This window comes from Sinohyriopsis cumingii, chromosome 13 (assembly GCF_028554795.1).
Source record: "Sinohyriopsis cumingii isolate HCF-2022 chromosome 13, ASM2855479v2, whole genome shotgun sequence".
Lineage (NCBI taxonomy): Eukaryota > Metazoa > Mollusca > Bivalvia > Unionida > Unionidae > Sinohyriopsis > Sinohyriopsis cumingii.
This window is the reverse complement of record NC_142973.1, coordinates 36777845-36797385: the sequence shown is the minus strand read 5'-3', so window position 1 is coordinate 36797385 and position 19541 is coordinate 36777845. Positions and strand designations below refer to the sequence as shown.

The window sequence follows — 19541 nt, the reverse complement described above, 5'->3', positions numbered from 1 at the left end:
TGCTAATTATCTGACTTCACAAGGGCAGTATGGTTTCCATTGTTAAATAATTGTTTGGAAACACAAAATGTGTATATACCTTTACAGCAGGGGAAAAAAGCAAATGAAAACATCTTGTAATTAGTGATGAAGTTAATACTATTTTGCATTGTCTTGACATTAAATACAAAAATCATGTCATCAGTTTCATAGATATTGTTCTCTGCTTCTGTTGTGACCCATTATTGATGTTATAAAGTTCAAGAACTCTTGTGTAGTAACTGCTGCCTATTACTGTGCTGCAAGGAACCTCTTAAAAAATAACTAGCAAAACTGAGTTCCTAGCATAATCTACATTATCTGCTATAAAAATGAGCTCTGAATGCATTGTACATTATCTACTTAAAAAATTGCTTCATTTTCATATTGTGATTTCTGCCTAGTCTGATCTAAAACCTTAACTTTTAAAAATCAGCCTGAATGGTTCACTAGTGTTGTTAGTAGAAAAGTAACGAGGCTAGAAAAGATGGTTTAAAATTTGATCAAAAGTGATCTTTATACATTACAAATTGTGTAATACAAAAATTGTTCTTGATGTCAACTGAGATGATTAGGTTTTCTGAATGCTTTCAGATATACATTAGTCAGTGATTTAATACATTCATATACTTAATTTTCATTATAATGTCTTTTAGGGATTATCGGCGGAGACAGACAATGCAGGGTAGTCCGATTCATCACTATCTAGTACCTGCACATCAGCAACCCCAGATGGCAATACCAGCAGGGGTGAGTCAGTATGGCCCCTTCTCGCCTACTTTGGCACCTCCCCCAGCGCATCAAAGCCCGCGACATGTGCAATACACCACACATCCACTACCAGCACATGTGCATCCTGTTCTGCAGACTTCCTCTCTTCCGACTGTGACCTATCATTCACCGATTGCATCACAGTATGCAGGTTTGACCACATCATCAGGGATTTACACCACCTATCCCATCAGCCCCAACAGAGGACGACCCTACCAATATTTTGCTGGATAGAAAAAGGTGTATGTTTGAATTTCAGAAATTTTGTTTTTTTAACTTAATCTGTGATGGCAAACATTTTGTCTTTCAACGAGATAATGGATTACCCAGGTGTTTTATTTTCTTAAAATTAAAAAATGTGATCTTTCACTTGGATTTTAGCTCTGTAATTCAACAGTTTTGACACATCTGATTGTGAATGGTTGCCTTAAATACTAATTGATTTGTAACAAACTATATTTTACTTTCAGATATTTTTATCTGGAGAGTGCAGAAGCTACATGTATAACTTTTAGGTGGTATTTTTATTGCATAACTTGTGTTCCAGAATGATTTAGTTTTAAGTGGAGAAGGAAAAGGATTGGGGAATAGAGACCTTACCCCATAATTACAAAACTGGGCATGACATTTTTTTCACCTACTTGATGATAATATAAGCTTTGTGGCTTGTACTTGCAAAATATCTGTGGACTTTTATGAGGAGCAAGGTTCAGGCAGTTCTGCAACATATCAAAATTATGTGCTCTAGACATTTAGCTCGGGGGACTGATGAAAAACAGCTTGACATACATTTTGGATTCTATTATGAATTCTTATAGTTGAACAGAAAAAAGAAAATCCTTTTACTTGATATGTTTTTGCTTTTGCTTGTATGTTTGCTTTAGCAGACAAATCTTTTCAATTGAAGAGGATTCTGTCAGCATATATTGGTATCAATACTGGTGTGGGTAATAGAGATGAGACTTTGTTTTAAAAAGAAAATTGCCAGATATGTTGTGCTAGATTCCAGCATGGACATTTTTGAGGTTTTTTTTTTTTTTTTTATAGAAACTGCAAAGTATCTTTTATCGGCAGATACCACAACACAATTTGAAATGTGTACAGAGATGAGCTTGTATCAATTTCGCATTTATCTTTTCTTGCGTACTATTATATTGTAGTTCATTGTACAGCTAGATATGTGATGTAAATTTTCTTTTATCTCACTATTTTCTTGTATTGCATACAAAAGTATAGATATTACATATGGGATGTGGAACTTAAATCATGTTTTCAGCAAGTAGTTTGAATCTTTTGTACTGCATGACTAAACTGTGATTTGTAACGTGTTCATCCTGTAATTCCACACTTTTTTTTTGTATTACGATGTAGCCACACAATGGAATGAATTATTATACCTCAGTAGTTATTATCGCTGATAAAAGGATGAATTTGTCAATATAGTGGGCAGTTATTTTTCTATGCTAAATTTCAGTGTCTTTAAGATTTTATCATGGAATACAATGTAAATGTATTTTTCTTGCACACTTCTTATGTCTACAAGGAGATTAACGTTGGATTCCTTAAGGGAATTTGCAAGATATTTTTTTTATTGTATGCATTTATATCTGGAATGGAATGTTATGTCTTAAAGAACCGAAAATCTTTAAAAGATAAAAATGTAGATGAAATTGTACATAAGATGTGAAGATGTAAAGAGACTCATTGAAAATGGATTTCACCCTGAATTTTTAATCTGTATTTATTGGACTTGGACTTGGATGTACAGTGTGAATGTAGATACTATAGGTGATATCTTTGTCATTTGTAATTAGAATAATTACATTGTAAATGTAGTGTTTATGCACATATATTTTTGTGATAATTAATATTTTCAATATTTTACCAAAGGAAACAATTGTTTCTAGCAATTAATACTTGTGTGTCAGTTAGGATGGTGTGTTTGAGTTAATGTAATGTAAGAATGTTCCTTGCCAGCACCTTTTTTTCTCTTCTCTCCAGTACATTGCTTTAGCTTGGACTTTTTTTTCTGTTTATAATAATTAGAAAATTGTTGGTCATCAGGAACTCAAATTTGTTACATCTTTACATTTCATTTATTACTTGGTAATGATGTTCGCAGAGAATAGATGATTAAAATTTTACATGGTACACAGAATTGTGAATTTTAGGGGGTACTAAATAATGTTCTTTCACTATAATAAAATCAATCTTTTGTGATTCAGTTGTTTTGAAGAGTTTATATATATGATATTAGTGCTAGTTTACTTATTACATCCTTTGTAACAAATACCTAACTGCCCGTCAGTTGTTGCATGCTTTAGGAATTGGCACAAATATTGAGTGTCCTGAAGACCAGCAATGAGTATTAACTTCTTACACTCAATCACAATGTTTAGGTCATTTAAGGTGTTGTGGTGGGGCATCCTTCTTCTTTTGACCTATATCTGGTTTTGTTTTTGGTTTAATTTTTCTTCGCAAATTTAGCATTATTTGTATCTGTTACATAATGCACTCATTTTGAATGTGTTTAATGACAGTGTAGTTTTATATCGGAAGGGGTGAGTGGTGCTTGTTTTGTGCCTTGGTTATTAGTCCGCTGTGATGTAATCTCATATTATACCAATTAACTAGTAATAGTAACAGTAAAAGTGACTTAGCATGAGAAAGCCAGCCAAACATTTCTTTTGTTCTCTACAGTTTGTGACAAGTGACCATATAATAGTTTATATCTGTCCAAGCAAGAGTTATTCCACCATAGTTGTGACTTGGATACTCATCATTGTGAACTGCAGAATTTGAATCTTCTTACTGTGACTCGTGGCTGGCTTAGGCTTGGTTAGAACAATACCCAAGTTGCAGAAAATTTGTACATGGTATTCGTTGAAACAATTCAGGGAACAGGGAGAAAAATTTTTGGTTCCACGACTGGTTTAAAGTATGGCTACTTTTTGCACTTAATAAGTATACCATTGTTCCATGTGAAGCCATCTTAAAAATAAAGTTAAGCACCCTTGGCCTCCAATTATGAATGATTTATCCATTGGTTTATCGTATTTCGAGCATTATTGTTTTATACTGGTGCACTTGTAACACTCTTGTTTGATAAGTGAATATACTCCTTCTGACAAATTAATGTGGTAGCCTATAGAAAGATACTTTCATTGGATGGTTTTTATGTTTGATGCTGTGTTCATATTTGAAACTGTTTTCTTTGGTTCTGTAAATTTGATTCCACTTTGGTAGTTACTTTGTGAGAATTCAAGATGGGAAATCATGCGATAGAATTTCAGTCAGCAGTGGAAATCATTTTGTATCATTAAGTTGATCATTTTCAAGCACTTGTGACTGGGATGCATCCTATACCCCTCCATATTTGAAAGTATTGTGTGCTGAAATAAAAATCACTGTTTCTGCTTCACATTTGCAAGTAGTAAAAGAAAATATTTCTGCTTCATCACATTTAAAAGTATTGTGTAGTGAAAGAAAAATCACTGCTGCTACAGATTTGAAAATATTCTGAAATGAAATAAAAAGCAGTCTGCCCCCTCCATGTTTGAAAGTATTGTGTAGGTTAGTTGTCAAAAATTTAAGATGTGATGCCATTTTTCGGGGCATTTGATGTTAGTTTCCTTATTCCTTTTGATTTTGTGTTCATTTTGTACAATTTATTTATAGACAGATTTTAATTTGCTGCTTCTTGAATCGGTTCAGGTTCATGGCAATGGAATATTGGAACTTGGTTGCCAACACATTCATTGATCATGTTATTAGTATTCCAAGGTGCTAATATTCCAATCAACATAATAGTGGCAGATTAATTGCTCTTTTTGTGGGCTTTTTGTGTACCACTTTTAAATATGTAGATATCGGATTTTGTCCATTTTTAACTAATCAAATGATGTCACAGGTTATGCTTTTTTCGCATTGTTATTATATATTAATCCACCACATAGTATTGTTGTGTTGTATGTTATAGTACCCATTTTACTGCCGTTTTGTTGTTTTGTATTATCAAGCTAATCAGAAGTTAATAGCTTTTGTTGTGTAAATTAGGTCTGAGATTTGTAACTTAGAATTAATTGACACTTTCCCAGGAGACACTTTCTGACCAGAAAAGTTGCATCTGGGTGGGTACCTCTGTTTTTCCATGGTCCATTATATTTTATAAGCACAATAAATTACTTTTTCTGATGTGCATTGACATCCCAACTCATTGGGAGTTAATGTCTTTCATGACTATGAAAGTCTTAATGATACTATTCAAGGCCAATAGTACACATTATGAAATGTCTCAGTTCTTTTTGGCATCATATAAGCACTATTGTTCTGAGGTGTCATAAAGTGCTTCTACTTCCTTCTTGTTGTATTGAGAGTTGAATTTTTGATCTTGTACATATTTTATTGAAGTTTGTTTATTGTTAATATAAAAAAAACGAAAAATACAAAATAGGAATATTGTGAATTTGGTCAAAAGTATCCAGTTGTCAACTTTTCTTGTCTGAAATGTGTCAAAAATATTACTTCCATAATAGCCATTAAGATGTAAAATATTTCCCTGTAATATCTTAGTTATAATTAAGCTAATCAGTAATTAGTATGACTTGTCTCACAATGCTCAATGCATCTTCTTGGCATGTTGTGTACATTTTCTCATTATCCATTTATGCCATTAGCAGAAGTGCTGTAAAGTATTAAACTCATCATATATTGTGCCATGTATTGATGTAATTTATAGCACATATTCTATTTTTCACATTTTTTCCGGTGTCTGTGCCTATGAAAATGCATTTTAGTCTGATAAATTACCCAAAGGCTGAGTTTATGTACCAATAATTACAAACATTTTCCAAGCTTGGTAACTAGTGTTTGCAGGGGCTAAAATTGCATTGTGTTGCAGAAAATGAGAGCTTGTTGGTTCATAACACCAGAATTTTTCCTACTTGTGCATTCATGTGCTTCTTTTGACAGTATTTGTAAAGTTTTTAAAATATAGTTTATCACTTGAGAGTCGTTACTGTTTTTCTAACTATTTCCAATTTTAAGTACTGACATTTCATATTTTACAGGATTCATGGAGTCATTGGGCTTGAAAATCGATTACACACTTTATATGAATAGCCATCATTTTGCAGCAGCAGTTCATGCAGTGCTTGATTTTCATGAATTGGGACTTCATGAATTATGTCAAATAAGAAGTTAAATTCTTAATTACAATGGAATTCTTGAAGATGAAGTATTTTATGTTCAGAGATCGATATATTGATAATCTTGTCATTTAATTATGGCTAAACTCTAACTTTGTAGAATTTCTTGGACCATTTTCTTTACATTCTCAGTCTTGTCAAGGAGACAATTCTCAAATGTGAATACAGTTCTCAGTCATGAAAAGTAATTGATGGTTTGTGCACACTTGAACCATCAATGTTTACTTCTTTCAAGGTAAGTAAAAAATAATGCTTTCTTTTCTTAGAAAAAAAATGAAAAAAACAATTCTGTACATTTTCAGAGTTCTGTAGTTATCTTTTGCCAGTAATGCTACTTATTCTTGTATTTTGGGTGTCAAAATTGTATAATGCATGCACCCCTCTGCCAACTCCTTAGAATTTGATTTGCGTTGCACACTATGCCAGCAGGTCAGGATCCATACTGGTTTCGTTGATATCACAGATAGGACAAGCAGTAATTTTGACCCCCACTGTCATAAAAGACTTAAATCCAAATACTTGTACCAAGCAAAGAGGTGCATTTGCACATTTGAGCACTGTTTCCAAATCGAGAGTAACATCCATTATTCATTATTTTGAGTGGAATTTTTTTTTTTACAGAGAGGGCTGGCAGATCTGCATATTTTTGCAGAGCAGGTCTTATTGTTTGATTGACCCTTGGGCAATGAAGTGAAACATGTTTGCAAAGTCATAGCATCTACGTTACTGTGAAACGATTTGCATGACTTTCGCGGTCAATTTCTAACCTGCCTATCCCATAATGTGCTCTGGACCTGATACAGAATGATACCAAAAACATGGATATCGTAAATGCTCATATTAGAATTAAATCTGGTGTCCTGTAAATTTTGTGATTAATGATTCTATACTCAGCTTTGGTATTATATCAGTTCCAGTCATTTCATCAAGTTTATCATGGTCAACATTCATCATGTAAAAACGTGATAGTGTAATATACATTTTTGTCAATATGGATATAATGAAATGGGTAACAGTTGATTGTATGTTTTTTTTAAAAATTATTACGAATGACGTGTATTGTAAGGGGCATTGGTCTTGGTATGTGTTCATTTTTAATTTTTGAAAAGTTGATAATGAAGTAAATTGAAATGGAATAACAAAATTGAAATCTTTATTTACCTGTTAAGAAAACAAAAACATGTGAAAGATTGAAAATAAGGGAACACTTTTTATTTCTCATTGCAGTAGAAAAGACTTCATGAATTGCTACCATTTCTGTAATTTTGGTAGTTTCTTTTAATTTTTTTAATATTTTTTTTTTGAATTTGTGAAATTATTTCATTGAAGCAGCTACAACTAAAATTCTTGCCATATATATATATATATATATATATATATATATATATATATATATATATATATATATATATATATAACCTCACACAAGATGTAAGATGAATATAAACCAAGACAGCTGGGTTCACCACTTAAAATAATAGCTATGGAGAACAAAAAAATTATGTTTATGGGATTTCTCAGTTTAAGAACGGCTTCAAACCATTGCTTTTTTGTCAAACTTTTAGAGATAAAATCAAATTACACATGGTGATACAGCCTAACAGTCTTATTTTATTTTTTTAAAAATTGTATTCTTTTGTAGCTATTCCGAAATGGCTTTGGGATGAAGTAGTTTGATTAGTGCACATGCAGTAATTTAATGTTCTAAAAATTTCTTAATCTAGATTGATATTATTGCATAAATGCAGTCTTTGTCTCTGAAAGAAAAGGCACAAGACTTTATCCTTCTTTTATGTTCAGATATTTTCTACACACATCTAGTTAACATTTTATTGTACATTTTAGCCATCTTTTCTTTACATGTCAGGAAAGATAATATAACTGAATTGTTTTTGGACAGCAGTCATATCACTGGCAATAAAATGTGCCATAGGTGTTGGACAAAAATCCAGTAGTGGTGAACCTAGCTCTTTTGTGCTGAGTTTGTTGATTATTAGTGATTGTTATTCTGCTTATTTTTAAAGCTTTCTTGGGTAAATGAAATCTTTTTATAATTGCATTCTAATGCATATTGTACCAAGGCTTTTCCCCCAGCATTGATGCCCAATATTTCACATAACCTAGGATAATATTCCAGATCTTTTTTCTTTCAGCTGTAAAATTTGTTTTGTACTCAGTAGGTCAATATAACAGTAGTGATTTTCTTTGGTCTATTTATGGTTTGTTTTTATTGTATTTTGACCATACATAATGCTTTGTATTATTTGTTTGCACTTCTCACTCGTGTATTTGATTTCGCAACATTGCATGTACTTTCTCATTTTTCTTATTGTTGCATATTATGATCTCATATTAACCCATATATTGTTTTAGTACTGAACTTTGTAGGCATCTTTTAGCATTGGAGAATATGGCAGTAGGTCTGAAAGTCTCTTCAAAAGCACTTGCAAAGAATGAATACAAATTAAATTAAAGAATTAATACAAACTGTCTGAAATGGAATTTTTTAAAAACCCCGACACGACTGCCGATAATTTCCGTGTAACTAGTTTTGCATTTACTGTATGCTTCTTCAGGCACAAAATGTTTTGAAAAATGTTTAAAATAACAATTACATCACTGACATAACGTCATAAATGATATGCATCATCATAACAATTTATATATGACAGGATCATAAAGATAAACGAATCTCGAATGAAAACTGAATCCATAAAATAAAATAACCAGTCATACATACAATTATATTGTTATTAAGGATATACAACACATCAATTTTTTAATTAACATTTTATACAACTTACAAATATCTAAATTGTGAACCCAATAACTTTCAAAAGATAAAAATCGGTATATTCATGTCTCCATGCACTGATAAAAGAAAATTATTGGATTCATAAGTTAGATACTTTGTATGCTAGTGGCCTTAATACCAAGACACTTTATAAAATTGTATAAAATGTTAATTAACATTTTTTAGGATGCATATCCTTTATAAAAATATAATTGTATGTATGACTGTTTGTCTCTAAACAGTCTGAAAGAATTTCATGACACGCTGTGTAGGAAAGGAAAAACAATTCTGGATCAAATCTCAAATGAGGTTCTTGGCGAGTACATTAATATTTTTACCAAACAAATTATTGTTAAATATTGATTAACTTTAGATCAGTGAATGATGGGAGTCAGTATTAGGAATAAACTTTAAATCAAGGAATGTCCATTGAATTTAGTATTGCTTGAAAAAGAGCTGAAATTTTCCAATGATAAAGTAGATTTCAGTCAGTCGAATATTTTCTGTGGTGCATATTACCTTGTGGATTAGGATTCAGCTGCTTTGTTTGGTAGTTTTCCCTTGATGCATTTTACAGATATGAAAGTCTTGTAAAGAGTTTTGGAGTATGAAATGAAATCAGCAATATGGCATTTGAGAAGGGACAGGAAAATAAAGAAATTATTTGTCCGTTTGTTTCTTGTATGCTAATGATAGACTAATAAAATGTAAGTGTTTGCATTTCACCAGTGCTAACTTTTGTCTATATATATATATATTTAGAAAGAGAGAGAGAGAGGTTAACTAATGTGTTGGTAGTTAAGCTTGAATTGCATTACATTTTAACATTAACAGTAGTTAATAGTATTTATTCATGTGCACATAGTGTTTAAGGATTTTGCATTATTATTTGAGGCTCCAAGCTCTGGTCAGATATTTTATTATGTACATTCCATTAAACAAATGCTATAAAAGGAAATAACTGATAATGAAAAATTATATGCATATTTGTATTGGGAATATTTATAGTTTATGAACCTTTTGGCTTTTTCAGTCTGTACCAACCATTAAAACAAAAAGTCTGCTTGAGCACAGTATCTGCATTTTGTACGTATGGTTTTGTGCCAATAGTGTTGAATTCCATGAAATTACACGCAATAAAAAAGCATATCAGTGAAGTAATCTTTTTTTCAATAAAACGTTGGTACCGATACCACTTCTGTGGACTCTCCAGTCTCAGTGACCAACTTTTGTGGATACACCATTTATTCTGTATAAATTTGTCAGTTATCTGGACAAAAAGTCTTGGATAAACTGGTGTCTCCCAATAGATTTGGATAATCAGCATTAGTGAAATTCATACTCCTTCTTTGAAATGGACTTGTAAATCCAGATTAATATCTAAACTAGTAGAAAAGGCCACGTAAAACGAGAAGTTAAAAATGTGACAAGGCTTTATCACTACATTATTTTGACCCTTATTTATCCTTGTCCCTTTATATCTGAACATGGCACAGTGGCGCTCACCATGTATATTTTAAGTAAGAATTATAGTTTGATGGGGCACATCTTGTGTTGGGAGAAAGCACATAAAATGCGGAATTTCTTGTAGCATCATCGTCAAACAGCATGGGCAGCAGTGAAGGTCTGTTTTTTTGGTTTTGTGGTCATTCTGAGGTGGTACTGATAAAAAAAGCTTAAACTTGTAAGAAAGGCAACAGCAAGAAAGCATCTTGACAACAGATATAGTATTTGTAGTTAGTTGCCTGCCATGATATGAATTTGTTAACCTGAATATTAGGAATATGTGCTTTGCTTGTTTTCTTTCGAGACAACAGTTTTTGTAAGAGATGTGTCCAGAATTAAAAAAAACAAAAAATAAAAAAAAAGCATTCTAGAAAAATGGATCATTCATTTTCTTCATGTTGTGAAATTTAATATTAACTTTTATTAAGTTATATGTTGGGACAAAAATGGAAGAGTACAAAACATTATCAAATAATATGTTTTACAATTGACTACACCAGGTTCAAACTTGTCATTCAGGTAGAAGGATTAGTTCAGTGTTTTCAAACTAGATATAGATTAATTTATTAAAGCCTTTTCTTTTTATATTAAATCACACACACACTTTATATGGGTATGGTATAGGTGAGTTTCTCTTCTCAATAATGTTCACTTTTTTTGTAAATTGGTTACAGTTTTAGACCAGAGCCTCGGCCTCACATTGCCTGCACTTTTTAAGGTTTTTTCTTTCTTATTATTGCATTTGATTGTATTTTTTGTCTAGTCATTTGTAGCGTGTGTGGTTTGTTAGAGAGTAATTTCGCTGTTATAGATAATACTACATTCAGAGTTTTAAAGCCAAAACCATTTTATATCCTATTTATTATTAATATCAACATACGTACTTTGAAATTTACATCAGTTGGAGTACATATGATTTAGCACCATATTTGGTGCACTCTTGTACTTGACATAATGCTGTTGATTTGTGTCTTGATCTTTAAAAGGATAAATCCTTCATTCAGTGCATAAGCTTCAGGGTTGTTCATTAGATGGTTTTTTTGCAACTTAAATTATGGGGGTGCACTTTACAAACAAACTTTGTTGTCAGGAGAAATGATATCTGATGTGTCAGAATGTACATTCTGTATAGAACATGGACCTTTCAGCTACAAAGGAAAGTAATCTTTTGTAATCTTCAGAATATTACTATAAATGTGAAGAAGAAAGAAAAAAACATCACTAGTCATGAAACTAGATGCAAATTAATTTAAATACTCTCATTTAACAAAGAAAATTAAAATACTGTAATTTTCACTGTATCGTTGGCCATTAGACAAGAACAGCTGTATTTCATTTCATTCTTTGCCTTTTTTAATGCAAGGCTTGTCTGTAATGTAAGATCTCATTAGGTAGGTATACCAGTTTCCAAAGAGTAACAAGTGCATGGGACATCGTACAAATGAAATCTTGGTCCCTTGTAGACCTTTATCTTTGCATGTAGATCAGAGTAATGGATATAAAAGGGTTATGGCTTTACTCAGAAGCAGCTTCTAATTTGTAATTTATGTGTGTGGCAATTTTTATTCTAACTACTCACAGATTTATTACTGTATTCAACAGCATTATAGTTGAATTTTGTATAATTAAATTTTAATCAATATCTTTTAAGTTCATTGGAAGATTTTTGAAAATCTGGATTCAGCGATCACAATATTATTTAGAAAATCAGTATTGCATTCACATTAGCAGCTAAAACAGCTTTTGTTGGTTTTGTTGCACTTCAAAACTTTTCTTGACCTTGTTGGGAGTACTGAAATTAAATTTCTAATGTATTTAAAATGAGGTGTCTTTCAATTTGTTCAAGTCTGTCTCATGAAGTATTATAACAATTGTAACACCAATCAACTAGTTAGATCTACTATTTGATCTTAAACATGAGAAATCCAGAATAGTACTGTTCTTAATCCATGTCAAATCAGAGCACATCTTCTGTGAATGAAGAAAGCTAAGATGTATTACCTTTTTTTCAGGAAAGGTTTGTTGGGGTTTACTAAGAGTTGGCAATGTAAGCTTGCCTGTGGTTTGTACAAATTTAAATGGAATAGATCTAGACTGTATTTGAACTTGCCTGTGGTTTGTACAAATTTAAATGGAATAGATCTAGACTGTATTTGAACTTGCTTGTGGTTTGTACAAATTTAAATGGAATAGATCTAGACTATTGTACTGACACGGAACAGAATTTGAACTTCCTTGATCTATTTATCTGTAGTCGGACATCAAACATTCATTGCTTGGTCTTTATTGTTTAATTTGGCAGAGAGTGATGGTAGGGTGACTTAACCAAAATCTGGCACTGTTAAAGAACTTTTGGTCTTTTATACCAGATATAATAATCATTGTGGAACTAAAAGTTCTGATCATAAATTGTCAATATCGAGGGGGGGGGGAGCAAAAATAAAATGTATTAAGAAAAAAATGTACTTTTCAAGGTCAGTGTAAATTTTGTTTATTCCCAACAAAATTAGAAATGCAGCAAACAAAAAACACTATTTTTGACAAGAAAGTAACATTTGTACTAGCCTAATATAGATTTTGCAAATTAATGTGTGCAATACTATTGTATCCCTTCCCCAAGTCTGACATGGGCAGGTAACTCACTGGTTGGTTTTTGTTGCCAGGTTACTGGATTTGCCCCTATTTTAAGGTGTGAAAACTATATGGTATGTATTAATTATCTATAGGCATCATTTGTATCTCTTCACCTGGGATCAATAGGAATAATAAAATGAATATATTCAGTCTACAAGTCTTGTTTTGTCTTTTTTCATGCATTTATGTTATGACAGGATTAGAAATGTCTTGGTGAAAGACAGAAGTAGTACACATAATAATTGGTAAGGAAGAAAGAAAAAAGTGCATTTTGTGGTGGGGGGGAGACAATCACCACAGAAATTGCACAGTAGTATTCAGTGAGCTTTGTCTTGTACAGATAAAAATGACATTAATTTGAGTTCATGAAGTAAACAGCTTTTCATTAACCCATTTCATTGGGGGAGAAGTGGTATAAAGGAGAATGGTGAACACTTCCTGCCCATGTACATTTCAAGTTGGCTGGCTGAATGTGTGGTTTGTGAAAGCTGGTTTATGTAACCAATGAGTATTAAATACAATTTTGTGTTTTTAGGATTAGACAGGGATGGTTACATGTAAATTACAATTAGCAGAGCATGCTTTGCTACATTCAACCTGTATGGTGTTCTTCCATACATTAAAATGCAGCTAAAATTGTGCAAAATATGTACAAATTTATGCACTTGGATAGCAGTGATGTGCGAGAACGCCCATAAATTAGTTGAAAGTTGCACATATAAAACTGCAGAATACAATTTTTTTTAGTTAACTGCCCCAACATGAGTAGTGCTGATGACCGATGTATCATAGCACTTGTCGTGACATCTGGCAACTGTAGACACACCTATGTTCTTTGGCTTTATATGAATGGTTGTTGAAACTAAATTTGAAGGAAGTTTTAAATTGCATGTTTAATACATGGGCTACCCAGAAAACCTGAAAGGACTGATTCCCAGAGTGATTCGTCTTAAGATGATTTCGTTTGGCAATAACTGACTGATGATAGTGACAGTGATTTTTAAAGTTATGAACTGGAAACTGTTAATGGAGGTAGCATAAGTTTTATATTAGAGAATGACTGATATAAAATGGTAAAAAATTAGATCTAGGCTAAAAATATTTTGAGGAAGTGTACAGAGGTCTCTAGAAATGGCATTAAGCTACCAAAAGACAAACTTGGATCACTGAATTGTTTGAATTATCATATTGATTTATCAGAGAAGCACAAATAATGTTATATGCGTTTTCAAGCGTATACTTGGAACACATTGATAAATTGATTAACTTGGGAATAACCTTAGAAATAGAACAAAAAAAATTAGGTAGGTTTTGGAGGAAAATAAGAAAAAGACTTTATATAATATGGTGTAAAAAAAAGTAGAGTATCTGACTAGATTGCCCACTACATCATAAACTTTTGATGATTATAGCTCTAATGTGGAAGACATCCAAGAGTGAACCAATTAAACGGGTGTTTTTGGTGGAGTATTATAGAGGATTGGAATCTAAGAGTTTTACAGACTGATATACCATGTAGCAGAAGAATACAGTGCGAGTATAAGAGGAAGTTAGTAATGGCTGTTGTTGAACAACCTTAAGTTTTGATGAAATTTAAAAGAAGTATTATATTTTTGGGTATGTATATCATCCTGACAAAAGTTATGTTGGTGCAGTCTTCAGGGATAGGTCATTTGAGGTTATTAATGCAGACTGCTCCAAAAGATATTTTATCTTGTGCTGTAAAGGAATTTCACAATCGGGACACTGGAATAGGCACGCTGAATTATTTGACAAGGGCTAATTTACAACTCCGTGTTACCATTGGTGGACTCCATAGGTTTTTTGTATAAAATCATGATAGGCTTATAAACAAGATACAATGCCAGCAACTGGAAGAAACAATGGCATCCACTGATGGAATTTTATGACCCCTTTTTAAGTCAAGAGGAACAAAAACCAAATCTGAGATCTCAAAATGCTCCAGCATGTTTCGAATCATTGGATCTGATGATCCAAACGGTTGTATGTGAGTTGGTGCAATACTTAGCGATGGATCATCATTGGAGCTTATTTGGGTTTCGATGAACTTAAGATACTTTCTCCATGAGTTTCTGGATTTATTTGTTACGGAATATTCATATAATTCATATAATGTACCAGTTTATTTACAAAATGATTATGTAGTACTTAAGATCAAGATGAATGAAGATCTATCATGTGTTTAGGCCCAATTAGATAAACTCCCACTTATAAAGCTCAATGGCATTGGGTTGCAATGAATGCAAAGGTGTACGCCGTGAAAAATATAAACTTGACAGCTGAAGATGCCACTTCAAATACTGTAAAACACGTAGTGTTATCTACTGGCCTAGGCACTCAAACATGCTTTAAATATGGCATCAAAGTCAAATCATGTAATCAACTCTGCTGGCCATGTGGATCAGACTGCTGGCAATGTGGATCTGACTGCTGGCCATGTGGATCAGACTGCTGGCAATGTGTTTTTGGCTATGTGGATTTGACTCTGCTGGCCATGTGGATTTGACTCTGCTAGTTATGTGGATCAGGCTGCTGGCAATGTGGATTTGACTACTGGCCATGTGGATCTGACTGCTGGCTATGTTGATCAGACTGCTGGCTATGTGGATCTGACTGCTGGCAATGTGGATTTGACTGCTGGCCATGTGGATCAGACTGCTGGCAATGTGGATTTTGACAGCTGGTTATGTTGATCTGATTCTGCTGGTAATGTGGATTTGACTCTGTAGGCAATGTGGATCTGTTTGTGATTATTAGAAGGCATGAAAAATACAAACATCTGTGACTGAACAGACAGACAAAGAAATAAATTATTTAATTGGTAGGATCAAAGCAATTGAACAGTTTTCTTATTTAGAGATGGTTTTCCTTACATAAGCATGCATACCATGCCTCAGCCAAAGCAAACTTCAAAGTAGCATGTAATAAAAAAACAAGTCTTGTGCAAAAGGCCAACATACTTGAATAATTGAGACTTGCACAGAATCTGCCATTGGTCACTAACCACCACTGGTTGTTAATCCATCACCAGCTGTTAATAAAAAAGCAACAGTACTAAAACAAGTTTCATGTGAGGATATGTAGAAATATTAAGAGGTGCAAGAGAAGCTGACATACTTGAGATAGAAAACATTTGAACAAAACATCTTCATATTGAGGATGAAAAACACCATCATTATGATAGCTATTGCTAATGAGCAAGTTCATGATTGAGCACAGCAATCAAAAGTACCTGAATTCAAACTTCATACGCAGAGTGGTGATTTAGAAACTCACATGATAATTATCCCATCCACCTACAAGCCAGGTAAAGACACTTGACAGCTGTTAATAAATATGATTCCTGGAGTTACATCTGGTTATGCCACTTAGTTGTCACAAAGATGGATTTAAAATGACAAAATGACAACACTGTGGATTCACAATGGTGCCTGTGCAGTCCTGAACTGTAATGACAACAGAATCATTATTGATAAAATTGACAAAGGCATTGAATAGATCATAGAGGCACTGTAGAAATACACCAATGGCGGATTCAGATGGACTATGGACAGAATGGCTTAAGTTGAGGTAATCTCTCACCATATCAACCCTTTTGTGGATCCAGTTACATACCAACACCAATGTGGGTCCTGCCAAGCTCAATGATGAATGTAAAGAATTTTGACAACATACATTTTAAAAGGACAATTTTGTCACGATTATATCCGGTGAGTAATATCCAAGGCATACTAGGAAAATAACAGCAGCACATGGGTGAACTCAACTTTGGTAATATTGAATTCACCACGCAGGTTACCAAATCCACAATGAACAAATCTGAATCACTTAACCCTGGTATTGCTGTTAATGTGTTTGATTACAATAAAGGATTTTATCCACTTGCACTATCTCCACATGGGCAACATGAATGAACTCGGATTTGTTGTTACCCAGTGGTATGTTTTGATTTCCAATTGGTATCACAATATATGTATGTATGGATAAAGAATGTTGTTCAACATAGCAATCATCATAGTAAGAAATATCCATGCTGATGTTGCATGAATTTATTTAGCACTCAACAACTGCTCACTGACCATGACTTTTACTGTGGTGGTATCAGAGGAAAACTGCAGTGGACAATAATGCCAGAACCAGTTAAAAACATTCTCGAATTCACTGCAGTGCAACAAAAGATGAAAGTTCCTTATATCATCTACCTGAACTTTTAATGTCTTGATGTTCCAGTAGAAAATTCTGCATTCAGCCTAACAACACCAGTCACTACCAACAACCATGCAGATTTGTTCCACAGTAGTTAGTTGTGATGGATGAACTGAGCTACCAGTGTGTTGTGGCAAAGACACAGTTAAGGTATTTCTTAAATTACTCCAGGTTTAAGTAGTCAGCATGATCGAATTTGAGACTGTATTAGTGGAAATAAAAAAACACCTCTTATCACAAAATAGAAATTGTGCAGCTGTGGATCTCCAAATAATAAAAGTTAAGATCAGCCATTTTGATCAAATCTGCCCGAGTTGTAATCACACAGCAAACTTTGTATAGTTTGGGCAAGGTTGCTAAGCAACCTGACTGATGTTTGCAGATACCATACACAGTCTGCTCTACTTGCTACTCACTCCATGGGTTGTACATAGTATGAGTAGTGTTAATTTGACCAGTTTTGGCACTATTACTATTGTGGGTCCCCTATGACTGTTCACTTTTGTGGATTATTGATGCTAATCAGCCATAGGTTGCACATAGCATACTGCCTGCTTGCCAAGTCATGGGCAAGAGAGGCTGTTACATGTATCAGCAGGCCCAAAAGGTAAAATAAACAGGCAAAATGCCCATTCTAACACTACTCTTAATACAAAATGCCCATTCTAACACTACTCTTAATACATGTCATTAGCCGCTATCCCCTATGACTGTTCACTTTTGTGGATTATTGATGCTAATCAGCCATAGGTTGCACATAGCATACTGCCTGCTTGCCAAGTCATGGGCAAGAGAGGCTGTTACATGTATCAGCAGGCCCAAAAGGTAAAATAAACAGGCAAAATGCCCATTCTAACACTACTCTTAATTTGACAAAAAATAATAAGGAATAGAGATTTTCTCAATCGACAAAATATTCAGAACTGCCATCTAAAATGGCCAATTTCTTAAAAGAGACAAACCTTTAGTGACTTCTTCCCAACAATCCCTCAACAGAATTTAAACAAAGGTAGAAAATATGCTGGTATGAAGGCTGTTCAGTATTTCTTAAGTTACGCAGCTTCACTATCCAATATAACACCACACTAAAAACAGAAAAACTTTCTCTTAACCAATCAACAGAATCTGAAGAAACAACCCACAAGAATTCCCATTTTTTCAGCTCACTTTTTATTCAACTAGAAAAGGCATATATAAAAGATCCTGAACCATGATATTAATCCAAAGGAAGAAAAAAGGAAAATACAGAGACTCTATGGACATAAATCACAGACAGATTAGCAAGTAAATAAGCTAGGCTGATTTTTTTATACCTTGTTCTTTATGAACATGTATCAAGATGTAAGCAAATCAACAAAATTGCCAACACAGCACAGTCCACCATAATTAAACTGTGGATCTTGTGTGACAAGAAATCTGGATCTTTGCTCTTCTTACTGTGTACACAACAATGACATCCTTAAAACATGAGAAAACATGATGCATTTGTAGAATGCATGACTGCTGTATTTCGGTGACATCACTCATTAGTCTTACTACTGTTTCTTTCAAATATTTTTACTATTTATCATCAAACCACCATATTGCTCTCTTTTAACAGCATCCATTTTCAGACTGGTTCCAAATGTTCCTTTTATCAGCACCCTGAATCCTCAATAACTTATCTCAACCTAATAATTGAAATCTGCACAATTCAATTTCAGTATTAAATACAAAAAGTACAGACAGTAATTTCAGGAGTATATAGCTTGTTTTGATATTTACAGGTACACTTTTATTCTATGAGTCCTGTGGCTCAGATTCATGTCTAGCCAAGGCAGAAGGTAATGTTTCTCCTGCGGGGCCCTGGAAATGATATCTGAAAAGAATGAGAAAATCTGTGTTACTAAGGACAGGACAGTCTTCATCTTCTTCTTTTTCACATACTAAAAACAAGCCTCAGGCCGATCCATTTGAAAAATTTCAGTAATTATAAATGTTACTCAAAACTTGGAAATCTTACTCCAAATTGATAAACGCAACCTTTTATTTGGCCTGAGTTTTTCTGAGAAAGATTCGGAGTGACGTAAAGTTTTATGATGGAGGAGCCTAATGTATGTAAGTGGATTACTACTGCTGACTGTGACAACTGCACAGTGATCAATAATTACATACCTCACTTTTACTTTTGACAGTCTCCATTAGCCATAATAAAAATTTTATTATGCCAAAAATATGTTTAGCAACCTTGACAACATATTAGCCTTATTACTAACTAAAGTGGGTTTGCAATACTTTCTCTTCACATTTTAAACTTGCATATATATTCAAATTAACAGTTTTAGCTTTTAATTGTCTACTTACAACCCTAACTACCTATCTTTACCTACCTGACTCTATACAAG

General features: G+C 33.3%; 2 protein-coding genes across 3 annotated transcripts in view; one reads left to right on the top strand and one right to left on the bottom strand.

Moving 5' to 3' along the window:
- The window catches only part of LOC149785216 (homeodomain-interacting protein kinase 2-like), a 93932-nt gene extending 80845 nt beyond the window's left edge, over positions 1 to 13087 (top strand). For both annotated transcript variants that reach the window (XM_089979029.1, XM_089979028.1), the window contains one exon: positions 675 to 13087. In XM_089979029.1, the coding sequence (XP_089835155.1) occupies positions 675 to 1023 (349 nt within the window). In that variant the 3' untranslated portion in view covers positions 1024 to 13087. The remainder of the gene's footprint in view (positions 1 to 674) is intronic.
- The window catches only part of LOC149785215 (NAD-dependent protein deacylase sirtuin-5, mitochondrial-like), a 65214-nt gene continuing 58423 nt past the window's right edge, over positions 12751 to 19541 (bottom strand). The window contains exon 9 of the mRNA XM_089979030.1: positions 12751 to 19015. Coding sequence (XP_089835156.1) covers positions 18937 to 19015 — 79 coding nt within the window. The 3' untranslated portion in view covers positions 12751 to 18936. The remainder of the gene's footprint in view (positions 19016 to 19541) is intronic.